General features: G+C 35.0%; 4 protein-coding genes across 4 annotated transcripts; 1 reads left to right on the top strand and 3 right to left on the bottom strand.

Annotated features, from left to right (window-relative positions):
• Nucleotides 1-238: 238 nt before the first annotated feature.
• On the bottom strand, nt 239-1,148 carry PHYBLDRAFT_73791 (hypothetical protein; the record flags this gene model as incomplete). The annotated part of the gene is made up of 7 exons (XM_018442915.1): nt 239-278; nt 320-374; nt 530-577; nt 638-685; nt 744-791; nt 953-1,007; nt 1,086-1,148. 7 exons carry the CDS (start codon nt 1,146-1,148, stop codon nt 239-241), a joined length of 357 nt encoding a protein of 118 aa, XP_018284519.1.
• A 6,165-nt stretch (nt 1,149-7,313) lies between these two features.
• Nucleotides 7,314-9,649, top strand: PHYBLDRAFT_70937 (hypothetical protein; the record flags this gene model as incomplete). The annotated part of the gene is made up of 4 exons (XM_018442365.1): nt 7,314-7,337; nt 7,392-7,415; nt 7,482-7,631; nt 7,748-9,649. The coding sequence occupies 4 exons, from the start codon at nt 7,314-7,316 to the stop codon at nt 9,647-9,649; spliced, it is 2,100 nt and encodes a 699-aa protein (XP_018284518.1).
• A 445-nt stretch (nt 9,650-10,094) lies between these two features.
• On the bottom strand, nt 10,095-11,733 carry PHYBLDRAFT_70936 (hypothetical protein; the record flags this gene model as incomplete). The annotated part of the gene is made up of 3 exons (XM_018442364.1): nt 10,095-11,255; nt 11,293-11,463; nt 11,536-11,733. 3 exons carry the CDS (start codon nt 11,731-11,733, stop codon nt 10,095-10,097), a joined length of 1,530 nt encoding a protein of 509 aa, XP_018284517.1.
• Nucleotides 11,734-12,733: 1,000 nt separating this feature from the next.
• PHYBLDRAFT_175287 (hypothetical protein) lies at nt 12,734-13,491 on the bottom strand (the record flags this gene model as incomplete). Its single annotated transcript, XM_018437459.1, has 2 exons — nt 12,734-13,047; nt 13,200-13,491. 2 exons carry the CDS (start codon nt 13,489-13,491, stop codon nt 12,734-12,736), a joined length of 606 nt encoding a protein of 201 aa, XP_018284516.1.
• Nucleotides 13,492-14,854: the final 1,363 nt, after the last annotated feature.

Below are 14,854 nucleotides of genomic sequence, written 5' to 3'. Positions count from 1 at the left end.
ATACTTATGACCATGGAGGGGCGATCAGGTCCTTGACGCTTGATCTGAATGGCTGGAGGCTAGAAATAAATATCAAAACTAGTGAGTAAATGACAATAATGTTTTTTTTTACCTATAACTATAGACGGGCTATCAGCCCCTTGATGCTTGTCCTAGATGACTGAACACTAGACATATATTAAATCTAGTGAGTATATGCCCATAACGTTTTGTTATACCTATAACCTTGGCTGGGAGATCAGAACCTTAATGTTTGACCAGATGGTTGGAGACTAGAACTAAATCAAAACTAGTGAGTATATACCAATTTTTTTTATACCTATAACCATGGACGTGCGATCGGGTCCTTGACGCTTCATCCGGATGACTGAACACTAAAAGTATATTAAAGCTAGAGAGTATATGCCCATATCGCTTTGTTATACCTATCACCATGGACGGGCGATCAAAACCTTGTTGCTAGACCTGGACGACTGAACACTAGAAATATATAAAACTAGTGAGTGTATACCCATAATGTTTTTTATACCTATAACCATGGACGGGCGATCGGGTCCTTGATGCTTGACACGGATGGCTGAAGACCAGAAATAAATATAAAAACTAGTGAGTATAGGCCCATAATGTTTTTTCATACCTATAACCATTGACGGGCGATCGGAACCATGATGCTTGACCTGGATGGCTGAAAACTAGAAATATATTAAATCTAGTGAATATATGCCCATACCATTTTGTTATACCTATCACCATGCACGGGCGATCAGAATCTTGATGCTTGACCTGGATACCTGGAGACTAGAACTAGATTAAAAAAATGAGTATATGCACATAATGCTTTTTGTACTTATAACCATGGGCGGGCGATAGGGTCCTTGATGCTTGACCTGGATAACTGAACACTAGAAAAATATTAAAGCTAGTGAGTATAGGCCGAGAATGCTTTTTATACCTATAACCATGGACGGGCGATCGGAACCTTGATGCTCGACCTGGATGGCCCAACACTAGAGATATATTAAAACTAGTGAATATATGCCCATAACATTTTGTTATACCTGTCACCATTGACGGGCGAGTAGAACCTTGATGCTTGACCTGGATGGCTGGAGACTAGAACTAAATAAAAACAGTGAGTATACGCCCATAATGTTGTTTTATACCTTTAACCATGGATTGGCGATCAGAACCTAGATGCTTGACCTGGATGACTGAACACTAGACATATATTAACGCTAGTGAGTATATGTCCCTAATGTTTTTTACATCTATAACCATGGCAGGGAGATGGGAACCTGGACGCTTGACATGATTGGCGGAACACTAGAAATATATTTAAAATAGTGAGTATATTGCCATAACGTTTTGTTATACCTATAACCATGGACGGGAGATCAGAATCCTGTTGATTGACCTGGATGACTGAACACTAAAAACATATTAAGACCAGTGAGTATATTTCCATAATGTTTTGTTATACCTATAACCTTGGCTGGAAGATCGCAACCTTGACGCCTGACATCGATAGCTGAACACTATAAATATATTATAACTAGTGAGTATATTCCCACAACGATTTGCTATACCTATACCCATTGCCGGGAAATCAGGTCCTTGACACTTGACCTGGATGGCTGACACTAGTAATAGATAAAAGCTAGTGAGTAAATGCGCATATGGTTTTGTCATACCTATGACCATAGCTGGGAGATCGGAACATTGATGCTTTTCCTGGATGGATTGGATACTACAAATATACAAAAACAAGTGAGTAACTGCTCATCGAGTTTTGATATACCTGAAAACCGTGGACCTTCACCTGGACCTTGAAGCTTGACCTGGATGGAATGGATACTACAAATATACAAAAACAAATGAGTAACTGCTCATAGAGTTGTGATATACCTGATAACCGTGGACTCTGATCGGATCCTTGATGCTTGACCTGGATGGAATGGATACTACAAATATACAAAAACAAGTGAGTAAATGCCCATCGAGTTTTGATATACCTGAAACGGTGGACCTTGACCTGAACCTTGAACCTTGACTTGGATGGAATGGATACTATAAATATACAAAAACAAGTGAGAATCTGCTCATCGAGTTTTGATATACCTGATAACCGTGGACCTTGACCTGAACCTTGAAGCTTGACCTGGATGGAATGGATACTAGAAATATACAAAAACAAGTGAGTAAATGCCCATCGAGTTTTGATATACCTGAAACCGTGGACCTTGACTTGAACCTTGAAGCTTGACCTGGATGGAATGGATAGTACAAATATACAAAAACAAATGACTAACTGCTCATCGAGTTTTGATATACCTGAAAACCGTGGACTCTGATCGGATCCTTGATGCTTGACCTGGATGGAATTTGATACTACAAATATATAAAAACAAGTGAGTAACTGCTCATAGAGTTTTGATATACCTGATAACCATGGACTCTGATCGGATTCCTGATGCTTGACCTGGACGGAAGGCACTAGAAGCATACAAAAGACAATGAGCATATGCTCCTCGAGTCTTGGTGTACCTGTGGCCCTGGATGGAAACCTGTTCTTGATTGCTTGACTTTGCCTGAAAAGTCTCTACAGAAATATCAAAGACAGTGAATGATTAATCAACGAGCCTTTATATACCTGTAGGCCTGGATGGAGATCTTATTTTTTTATCGTTGACCTTGTTTGTCAAAAGACTAGACAAATATAATCTTCACAATGTGTGTCTTTGATGAATATCATATACTCCTTGAAATATAGTAAGTCCTGTCAGTTTATCTCTTGTTTCTGAGTGTGAATAGGCTTTGGATGGATTGATGGTCAAACCAGTGTTGGACCTCAGTATTTCATTTTTGCTGTGTACTGGCTTTGACATGTTGTCTTATATCTTGCTACTGACTGTTTTACATATGATAAAAGCCTGAGATTTGACTAGCAAAATGGATTTGTATTGGTCATGATTCGTCTTTAACGTCTATGTTGATTAAAGCAGTTTGTGAGAGAGCAGTAAAGAAGTGTATAAAGTATTAATGGTATGTGGAAGAGAGTTGTTTTGACGCGTTCTGTTTGGATAGGTGTTTTTTTTTTATAAAACTCATGACGTCTCAATCATGAGTTGCTGTTCTTTTTTATTATTTTTATTATGATAGTTTGATAATATATTATAAAATTCGGTTTTTTTCTTATTCCTTTTTCGGTTTTCTTTTATCTTTTAGCCTTGACAGCATGTATATATTATTACTATTTTACTTCTTTATTTAATATCTATGCTTAAAATATGGGTTTTGGGTTTTAAAGAAGTATCACTTATATTCTGAAGGACGTGCTGTGCAGGCACTTGTTTTACTTTTTGTTTTTTTCTTTTGCCTCTTTTTTTGTTTTAGTTCTTTTTATGTCACATAAGGTCCGTGCTGTCCGTGCAGCATCACATGTGTCATGGGGCTTAGAGGAGCATAGTAGCAATAGTGGTCCAGACTTTACTTTAGCATGAAAACATTTAAATGATGTCTTCCGATTGGTGGACTATATGCATGTCAAATTATTCAGTTGCTATGGACCCCCATCCCCTTTTTTATTCTACTTTCTGTTGTGATTCTGTTAACAAGGCTTATGCTTTTGAACAGCCACTTGTCGAGACACTATATATGCCTCTGTGTTCATTTTAGCTGTACTACTGATATACAAAGTATTAATCGGCTAGACGTTAAACTACAATAAAGAAGTGTAAAGTTGTGTTGATTATAAAGCTTTAATTAAAGTCTTGTGTATATTTATTTGTTTGTTTTCTTGTTTGTTTGTTTCACATGCTGTGACTTTATTAGTTTAAGAAGCACCCCCGAAAAAAATTGCTGCTTATATCTTTTCTTTTCTTTCGTGTGAAAGACTTCCATTTTTCTTCTAGCTTTTTCACCAGTGTCTTGAGTTAATAAACACAAAGTGTAGGAATACTTTCTTGAAATAAAAGTACTTTCAGTGCTTCAGTATGAAGGGATTGACAGCCTGACTATTGAAAGTCGTTGGTACCTCAAGTTAAAGCATCGTTCTTAGAGTAAAATAAAAGTAAAAAGAAGAACAGGGTCTAGCCTAGTGTTTGTCAATCGACCTTGGTTTGTACTACTTTATAAACCAATCATAATCCAACTGAGAAATTAATACAGAATAACCCAACTGCCTGAAACACTTTACATTTATATGTGTTCAAATATACACCATTCTATCGATAATTATAATTATTTATATAAGTTACATTATACACCATGAAAAAGTAGTGGTGCTTGCAATTGTGCTAGCCTGGTCACAGATAGATCAAGCTAGTAAAATGGCTATTACATATATATAAATCACCTTTTAAAGGCTCTGCTTATTTACTATTTTTTTCTGTTATTGCTCAGACTGACTGACGGCACAATATGAAAGCAAAGAGACAATCTACTGCTACTGAACGTATAGGTTTTGTTTGTTTGGGAGCAAGACGCTATCGATTACTAATTATCGATTTATAGGATCTAGTGCTTTTGATATTTTGTGCTTGTATACCGAACTCAACTGGATGCACGAATAACCTAGAAATAATACTCTGTTGGATTAAAGGCTTTGATTTATAACTTTTGTTTTGTAATACAATATAATGCGCTACAGTACTGTATAGTATGATTCCGCTTATTACTTTGAGGCTCATAGTCTAGCTTTGGTTCGCTTGAGACTATTTTAGTTTGAAGCACGGAGCCTTTGTATAAATGAACCTTTTCTATGGTCGATTAAATATGAGTGTACTGGAAATGATATTTTTTAAGATTTCTACAAGCATATGCAAATGCACACCAATGGTAATCATAGCTTTTCAATTATAGAAAATTAAAAATCGAATCAAATAAGCAATGTTTTTTTTTTGGCTTTAAGTAACCTGGTGAGACACATTGTGATCCACCTCTTCGAGGTTTATTATATTACAATTACTCGAATTTTGATCAAAATATCCGATTTTTTCACTCTCAAAAAGCATAGAACCCTGAAATTCGGGAAACTTGCACCACTTCAATAAGCTCTTTAAATGCCCAATAGCAAAAATACGAGTTGTTTCTAAAAGTACAATTTTTTTTAGTTGAATACATAAACCAGACACTCCAAAAGGCATCAATTTGGAGTGTTCAAAAGTTAGATATCTTGTGACATAGACCTTCTCATGTAATGTTCGAGAAGTCACACAAAAAGAGAATAGGAATAGAACGAATATGAAGATAAAGATAATGTTTATTTTTTGGAATGTTTGAGATATTTATATGTTTTGAGATATATGATAAAATTGGTGAATGACTAAGAGACGATGTTTGCTAAGTAGTTATTACTAAGTGATTTGTGACACTGTGTGTGTTCTTTTGGTTCCGCTCAGACCACGAATATCCTGCAAAGAAGTATGACGCTCTTTGCAGGATTTCCTTCAATCCCCTTGCACAAGGCATACCCTTGTGCATTGTATTTCATCATTGGTACTGCTTTAATAGAGCTTTATAACAAAGTAGTATATATTGTTCACATATAAAAGTCTTCAGATGAAGCAATAATAAAACAGAATTCTTATCTATCTTTATTTTATTGATCAAATCCCTTATTTACTTTTGTTTATACATTTATTTCATCGTCACTGACTTATAACAACTCTTCGCGATAGTTATAAGCATACTTCTTGTTATATTTGTCCTTTCTATACACACTATTAGCAGTAGGGAAAAGATACATAGAGCTTAACATAGGTCAATACCCCCTCCCCGAGGAGAAGGATGCAAAGCTTCTAGTATAAAAAGTTTCAAAGAAGAAATTGAAACGAATCTAAAAACATAGATGGTTAAGTCGGATAGCAGCACAAGTGCCTTGAAATTATCGAAGAAAGAAATTAGCGAGTGCAGATTATATATCTTCCGATGAAGGTAGAGAGAGTGTGTGTGTGTCAAAGCATGTTTTGCTAGAAGTAACCCTATATACAATAAAAAAAAGAGCTGACAGATAAGAATTATCATAACTTGATTGACTGAAATACTTCCTCGTTAAGGATTCAAGACCAAAAATGATCGTAAAAGTGAACTTAACGAGAATCGTGAAAGTCTAGCCCTGTTTTTAATAGTGGGGGCCGCCAGAGCCTTGAAATTATTGAGGGGCCACTATACTAAGAGTATCCACAGCAGTTTGTGTAAAATCACTGAATTTGTAAATTTAAATAGAAAATTTAGATTTTTCATCCACGGTGGTTTGTCTAAATAAATGTTTTTGGTCTTCTACATCAAAAACTTTATTAATGTCCCAAAAGAAAAGTTAATGAATAGGCCTCAATATAGCATTTTACGGAACTTATATAGGTTTTATGTAACAATAAGCTGTAGTACACTTCCAAAAACAGGTCTATTTTTAAGAAAAAGAATTATTTAATTAATAGCCCCAAAAGTGGAAGATAGTTCGAAGAAGTAGTATGTACCACACTTTTACTAGAATGCCGTTCTAAGAATCGCTTATATTATATTTTACTTGCTTCTCAGTGTAAGTCTTGTTAAACTGAAAGATATTTATATTGTAAACGGCAGAGTTTACCTCTTATGTTATTATTATATAATGTGTTTTGATTTTATTAAAGTATATAATAATTATATTGCAAAATGAAACAATATAAAGTAGTATGAAGTAGCAAGCAAAAGGCAATAACAAAGCCTTGAAACCCCAATAGTATCTCTCCTGAAATTAACAAGCTGTGTTTGGTACTCGTATTTCTTATTATACCGAATTTCTCTTTCGATGTATTACAAATTCGTTCCTAGTACGTGAAAGAAGGATTGGATATATTAAGAGATATGAGCACCAAACACAGACTCCTATTGAGCCGAGTTAAAAACTACTTTATATGCTGCAATATTATATTAAGTGATTTCAGTAAAAGTGTGGTACATACTACTTCTTCGAACTATCTTCCACTTTTGGGGCTATTAATTAAATAATTCTTTTTCTTAAAAATAGACCTGTTTTTGGAAGTGTACTACAGCTTATTGTTACATAAAACCTATATAAGTTCCGTAAAATGCTATATTGAGGCCTATTCATTAACTTTTCTTTTGGGACATTAATAAAGTTTTTGATGTAGAAGACCATTGATGTAGAAGACCATTTAACCAACTTTTTTAGACAATCATTTAACAAATATCTAAATTCGGCTTTTCACTAAAACATTCGAGCAATAAAAAACATATAGCTTCAGGCTTAGATAAACGGCTGTGTATGCTCTTGACGACACTCTAATTAAATCAAACACTGACTGTGATATATGCTGAGCAAGTTTTTCTTTATGGTAACATTATTTTAATAACAGTATATAATAAAGAAAAACAGTGCTTACAATTAGGTTTTGACTATCAATATTTTAAAAGTAGGTAGACATATAGGTTGAAAATAATAGTAACATGTAAGCATAATTTATTCAATTAAACACTAGGATTTGTTGAGCTTTACTTTCAGAAGAAGAAAGAAAGAAAAATACAGCAAACGTATGGGACAAAAGTATCATTTGTTTGAGGGTGTAATTCCTTATCATTATAAGAGTAAGGAAGAGATCAGAAGCTGGGCCGTCATTCGTTACTGTTATGTAACATTTCACAGATTGAATAAAACAATAAAGGAACCAAAGTTACTATCATTTGAGAATAATAGACCGGTTTCTTTTTCTTTCTCTCTTTTTTATATATAAAAATGATTGCGCAGGATCTTCCGTTCGAGATTATCGCTACAATTGTAAAGTTTCTTTTTTACAAAGACAAGATCAATTGTATCGATGCATTCAGTTCATGGAGGACAGCTCTTGAAGAATCATTGTGGAATAATATTAATATATCTTGCCAAAACTCTCTGGACGGAATTTGCAATATAGAATCAGCTAAACACAGTGTTTACAAAAGAAACGGCCGGCATGTCCGAGCCTTAACTTTGAACGGGAATATATGTATTGCCGATGACCAGCTTCTTCTTATTCAGCAGCTATTGCCAAACCTAGATCGCCTTTACTGCTCGAATTCTTCTATAAGCGAAGACGGCTTTGGAACACAGGCAGATTGGAGATTATGGGAATCTCTTACACAGCTACACGTAGACCTGTCTGACTGGGAAGACATTGATCCGATTAGGGAATTTATGCGCGTATTCCCTTTTTTACCAAACCTTAAGATATTGAACTTAGATCAAGATTGTGGAGTCATTTCGCCGTCAATTACATTGGAAGATATTGATAAGATCCATGATTATATGCCTCACCTGGAGAGCATCAGACTAGAAGTACAACCTCCTGTCCTCACAGCAGACGATCTTGTGAGAATCATCGACGTAACACCAGCACCCAGCGTAAGAAGCGTGCATTTTAATGTCCGGAATTCAACATATGGATGGTTGTGTTACTTTGCTTTCAAATATCCAAGTCTACAAGTACTGGAGGAGTTGACCTTTGAACACAACGATACGTCTGATGAACTTGCCAGTCAGTCCAAATTGATGCTCAGAATGGATTCGGCCGTCCTAAAACGCTTGAACACAGTCAAAATAAACGTCGAAGAGAATTCAAGGCAATTGGAACCTATCATTTGGAAATTATTTCGTTTCTTTGATATTCCAGTCAGATACATCGATTACTTTGCCTATTCGTATATAAACACTGCTGTTACAATCCGAGATGTTATCAAAGAGTCTTTTAATTCGTATTCAAAGACTTTAGAGACACTTTATATTAAAGAATGTACCAGCTATTCTAGAAATTGGATAATCACGGAGTCCATGGATCATTACCCTTGTCTGGTTGATATGTACATTGATGTCCGTCGTTCTTCTGTTGCATTGGACGTTCTTTTGGATCACTGCGTCTCTCTCAAAAGACTAAAAGTAGATTCTGGGCTACTCTCTGTTGGTCCTGATTCATTTGCATCAGCACCTACATCTACATTGACAGCTTCAAATATACATTCGCTACGTATGCTGATTATCGGAAAGCTATCTATTTCTGCTAGCATACTTGAATATATTTCTTTTCGGTGCAGGAGATTGGAGCACATGTGCCTTAGCAAATCTACGGTGTCTGGTGATATCTCTGAAAACACAGGAAGTCTTGTTATTGACATGTCTTACACTCACCTTCAGACTCTTCAACTTCACCAAGTCTTATTTACCACATCTCTAAATGCCAACATTGATAGCCGGACTATAAACCTTATCTGTATATCCGAGAATCTTTTCGAGAAAAGTCCTTACTGCGATCGTCAAATAGACAATGAGTCCGCCCAGAACGGGCTCTTGGAAATATACAAGAAAACGAGTTGGTTCTACACAGTATACAATACATTTTGCAGGGATGAATGGTCTTCTGAGGTTTGGAATCTAGCACGAAACGAAAGCGAGATGGCTATCAAGTACTTTAGTAGTTTTAAGAGTAGTCGGATCTTCTCTAAGAATATGACGGTTCCGTATACTGATGTTGGATATTTTACAAAAAAGAATTGGAGCGATAGTCTACCTAATGGATACGTTATGCTGCAGTGCGGAAGTTTAGAGCGTCATACGATTACTGGAAAATGGTTCAGTAATGAACATACGTGGCAGAAAATGTTTGATAGTCTACATTGATCCATGTATACGATACTTTAAGCCTGTTTTTTTATGAGCATTTTATCAAAACTCTTACATTAAAGCCTATTCTTATAATGGTCGTAATATTTTGCATATTGGATTTATGTATATATAGTCGTACTAATGTTTCTCATTAGACTTGTATTCAACAATTAGCTGACTAAAAGTGCCTATCCCCAAAGTATGTATATTCTCCCCTAGAATCAATATCAGATAGGATGTTTATGCCTATTGAGTGGAATAAATTTACTACACATACTAGGTGAATAAACAGTGTTGGACTGACTAATAGTATGACCAATTTTTTGTATATATATATGTGTGTGTGTGTGTGTATAGATGATTGGGCTTCACATGAATACTTTTACTGGTTTATAAATTATGAAGCAAAAACATTGCAAACCTGGTTTGTTTTATTTTACTTTATTTTAGTAGTCCATCATTATTTTTGCTCTTTCAAAAGATCGATCAAATTCCGGTAAGCTTGCATTTCAGCTTCACTTTTCTTAGACAGCACTGCCTTTGTGACGATTTCAAATTTACTTAATCTGAAGAGACATGTAGCTTTAAATAAAAGTGAGTGCTGGGGCCCAAAGCTTTCTAGAGTTATTGTTATATCAGCGCCTAATATATATTTGATCCTCTCAATGTAATCCTTTGGCTGTCTTTGTCGAGTATTATCGTTTAAAGCCCTTTTTAATCTAGGCCTCTGAGCAATTGCCGCTTTTACACTGTCAAGATCTTCTTGTTTGTACACGCTAAAAGTAGATATATCATGCTTAATATCTCTGATAGATGAATCAGGAGGCTTGGTTAAGTAGCAAGGATCAATATAATCGGTAGAGCGAGGATATAGGTTTTGGGATATGCTTGGTTCCTTATTAGGATTGTGGGAGTCATTCTTCGATAAGCTCTCCTCAACACTTAGCTTTTCTGCAATATCCTTTGCCAATAAGTCACCTAGCAGTGCAACCATCAAATCATTGTCGTCGTCGTCAGCATCCAAAAACATTATTCTCCTTTTGTAACCAGCTCCCTCCAAAATATCTTCTTTTTTTACAACCGGCTTTAAGATCATAAGAGATTTGAGAGAAAGTTCTATGTCATAATAGTCTTCGTATGGTATGAGTAATACATTTTCAGGGCTTTCACGGGAATTGAGGGACGGTAGGTGATGACTGTGGATCATCTCTGGGTTCTTGTAATAATACGACACGATATCTATTATAGCTAGCTCACGCGCCTTCCTCTTACTGGGACTATGGCGGCTATGTATATACCATTCTGCTTTGGGCGATAGTTTGTATTTGATCTCCACGCTCCACCCGGACAATGGGGCTGGTAGTACAGTCTCGATATTTATCGCTCTAATATCCCCTTTTCCACGAACAACATAGTTTAAGAACTTCTCGGTTGTTTCAGGTTTTTTGAAAATAGAAACATCATTCTCTTCATTTTCCAATCCAAAAAGCCGATTGTATAGTGCTCTAGGTAAAAGCTTAAATATCACTGGACAGAATAGTTTCAAGAGAGAAGTTATCCATTGTTCAACGACCGAGTGAGTACTCATGATGTTCATAAAGTATGCCAATAAAAGCATCGACTATCAATACGGTATTGTCGTTCAAACTGCTATCAACACGGTATTTATCAAATTCAAAGAAAATCTCGATCATCTCGTAAAGCTTATCGTTTGAGAATATAAGAGTATACATTTGTTCCATCTTCTCCTGGTCTATCCATTGGTATTCTGCTGAAAGGAAGTTTGATACAGCCAAGTTCAACACACTTTTTCCAATGAATGCAGGATGCTAATATTGACAAATAGAAAAAGAAGAGATTGCTCAATTAGCCGCAATCTATACACTCTTGTCTCTATTTACTTTAAAATAAATTTGATTATGTTGGTTGGTGAGCACATTAAGATCTCCAAATGCAAGTCTGAAGAAAGCTAATTCCTCCTCCACCATCAATCGATTGCCACATTCATCAACAAGACCTACAAGCATCCTTGATAGAATGCATTGGAGAGGCCCAGTTCTTGTTTCTTCTTTGAGTTGAAGATCATTAGAGATTGTCATGTGAAAGAACAAAGGAGAAAATGAATTGGTTGATTGTATTTCCTGTACGACATATAAGTTGTGAAATATATATATAATTAGATAATCAAAAGGACTCTTGGTACTACAAGCAGATAGCAGTATAACCTATCAAACCAATGTATAGATATAGAGAGTAGTTTATCATTAAAAATAAGGAGAGCTAAAAACGATCAATTGTTTAAGTATATATTTTCTATACAGCAAAAAATAAACTACATTCAATCAAGATGACTTCAATTTTTTTTTCACTGTTGTCTATACTGACATACTTTTTGATTTGTGGGGGGTTTTTTTTATTGGACAATCTATTGAAGGCTATGTCATATATGTCTTCTTTCTTTCTGATATAACCTACTGTACAGCATTCTTTGACTCAATAGATTGTGTGTATGTGTAGGGCAAGAACTCATGAAGATGAATTGGATGACGTGTATTATATATAATTAATTAAAAATGGAAAACAGTATGTAGCAATCACTATAATAACTCTTAAATGTTACCTGCAATAGTGAATACTTGTTAAAGCAATTTATCAAAGTAAGATTTTCTGTAGCTTTTGATACTACTTTTTCTCACAAAGATTTCTTTTTTTTTAAAAAATATATATATATATATATAATAAAAAGTATAATATTGGTCACTAACCCAATGATGATGATGATTATTATTATTATTATTATAAAAAAGGTTGTACTATATATATTTTTTATTGGATATAGAAAATCCACTGCAAATTATTGATGTGTAAAACTTTAAAGGATATATATAAATATAAATATATATAAGGGTTTGTATACTATAAGAGCAATAGGTTTAATAGTGTGTAGAGATATAGAGAAAGAAGAAGAAGAAGAAGAAGAAATAAGGTACTGTCCGCTTGACAAGGTTTACTTAAGAAGTAAGCAAATATTGCCCATGTCTATAAGATAGAGAATTTTCTGTAGTTTGTTTGTTTGGTTGGTTTTTCTTTAGGTTTTTTTTAAAGCAGCTGAGAAACCATAAAAGCGGAGACACCAATAGCAGCAACAACAGATCCAGATACTGTGTGAAATGAGGATGTTGCGCCAGAGTGGGTGGTCTGAGCTGTTGAATTTCCTGCGGTTGCGCCTGATGCTGAAGCGGGTACAGCAGCAGAGTTTGCGTTTGCTGGAACAGAGTTTGCGCCTATGGAAGGTGGGTTTGCAGCAGCTGGGGTAGCTGGGCTTGATACTGGAACACTTGTACCAGTTCCGCCATGAATAGAGAATTGACCGGTGAAGGCCATGTCTGGAGAAGTTCCAAACTCAAAGGCATCTTGTAAATAAAACACACATATATATTTATATAGAGAGAAAAAAAGTTAGTTAGTTAGTTGGCTGGTTGATTGGTTGGTTGTTTATCTGATTTTGATATATTATTTTTCGAATAAGAAGGAGAGGGGGAGCGTATGTGTTTGATATCCTTACAGTCATCACCATCGGCAAGCTCTGCAGGGATCTTCCAGACATATTTTCCATCCGAGGCTTTAACGTTTTGAGCGACAGTCATCAGAGGCTGAAGCGCAGTAGAAGGACCTTTTGCCAAAAGAATCTGGGTAATTGTGTCGACCGTTGGGTTTACCCATGAAATGATTGCTTCAGTGCCGGCTTTGTACTGTGTACCAGTCAGAGGTGAGGTGATTGCAATAATGGATGCCTTTTGTGCGTTGACTATAGCCAAGAGGGTAGCAGAAACAAAGAGTGTGCCGGTGAACTTCATATTAATAAGATGTATGGCAATGCTTTATATAAGTAACAAATAATAGTAAAAAGAACGCGCTTTTGAAAATATTGGGTCAATGTTGCTAGAAGCTAGGTATTTATACGACGAGGCACTTTGAATTTTAATACAATCTTTTTTTTTTTTTTAAGAAAAAAAAAACTATTCTATTTTAGTAAGGAGGTATTATTATTATTATTATTATTATTATTATTATTTTACTACATGGTGATATAGAATATCAGGTCCATCTTACCCCGTCCTTTGGTCTCCGTGGCATGCAAAGAGCCTTGATTCTCCTTATTCTTTTTTATAAGATTATTATATCTCCTCCTCCTACTACTATTACTATTACTGTTATGATTGAACTTTGTAATAAATAAATATATTGCCTATGAAAGTGCTACCTAATCCATATTCTACAGCTATAATTGCCTTTCCCTTGATGAAACAGAAATCAAGGTTGAAATTAATATCATTTAATAGTTGTTGTGGCAAGTATTTTTTTTTTTTTTAGATATATCAAATCTTGCCTTGCCTTGTCTTTTATTAGATTATTTCTCTCTTTGCATCGGAAAATCGATCGCATGAATTAATGACTAATTGTGATGTTTGATAAGTTACTCCAAATCACCATGGGATCAAAAGGAGGATGATCCGTAAGGAAAGATAGAACGATACCTTGTTACAAAAATGAAATTGAACAAAAATTTAGAAATTAATAAAAAACTAATATACCCTTGACATCCAGTACATAATCGAAAATGTATCTAATGAAAAAAGAAATTAAGGATAAAAAGCAGTAGACTGCACCAAAAGACTAGTACTTTAGAATCTTGTTACTATTTGCGATTAAATTTCTATATATTCCTTTTTTTTTTCTTGGAGTGCCAATTAAGCAACGCAAATTTATGGTTCTGATAGACTACTCTTTGATCCTTATAGGTTCAAGTGCATAAGATAGTCCTTTTTTATTTATTTATATATAATTTATATCTTTCTGACGACTGCATGTTCTTTTTGGCCTTTCTGTTTAGGAACTATGAGATTTCTATAAAAGCAAAACCAAAAATGATAAACTTAATCCCACCATAGATCACATTTGGTCCGTCTCTTAAAGATAAACTGGGTTGATTTAAATAGATCAAGTCACTTTTATTATTATTTATTTTTATAGGCACCAATTTATCCTCTCTAATGACCATCTAATCTCCAAGCTCAATAACCCTTTAAAAATATATAGAATAAAATTGCGTTCGAAACCAAGAGCTTTGTATTAAATAAATCATGTCTGCCTGAATATGTCTCTATCAGATGATTGAAACAATAGAACATCCCTTTCCCTTAATCATTCAGCCGTTTA

The sequence above is a fragment of the Phycomyces blakesleeanus genome (assembly GCF_001638985.1).
Source record: "Phycomyces blakesleeanus NRRL 1555(-) unplaced genomic scaffold PHYBLscaffold_36, whole genome shotgun sequence".
NCBI lineage: Eukaryota > Fungi > Mucoromycota > Mucoromycetes > Mucorales > Phycomycetaceae > Phycomyces > Phycomyces blakesleeanus.
Note: the sequence above shows the minus strand (reverse complement) of the source record. Positions and strands in the feature narration are given on the sequence as shown.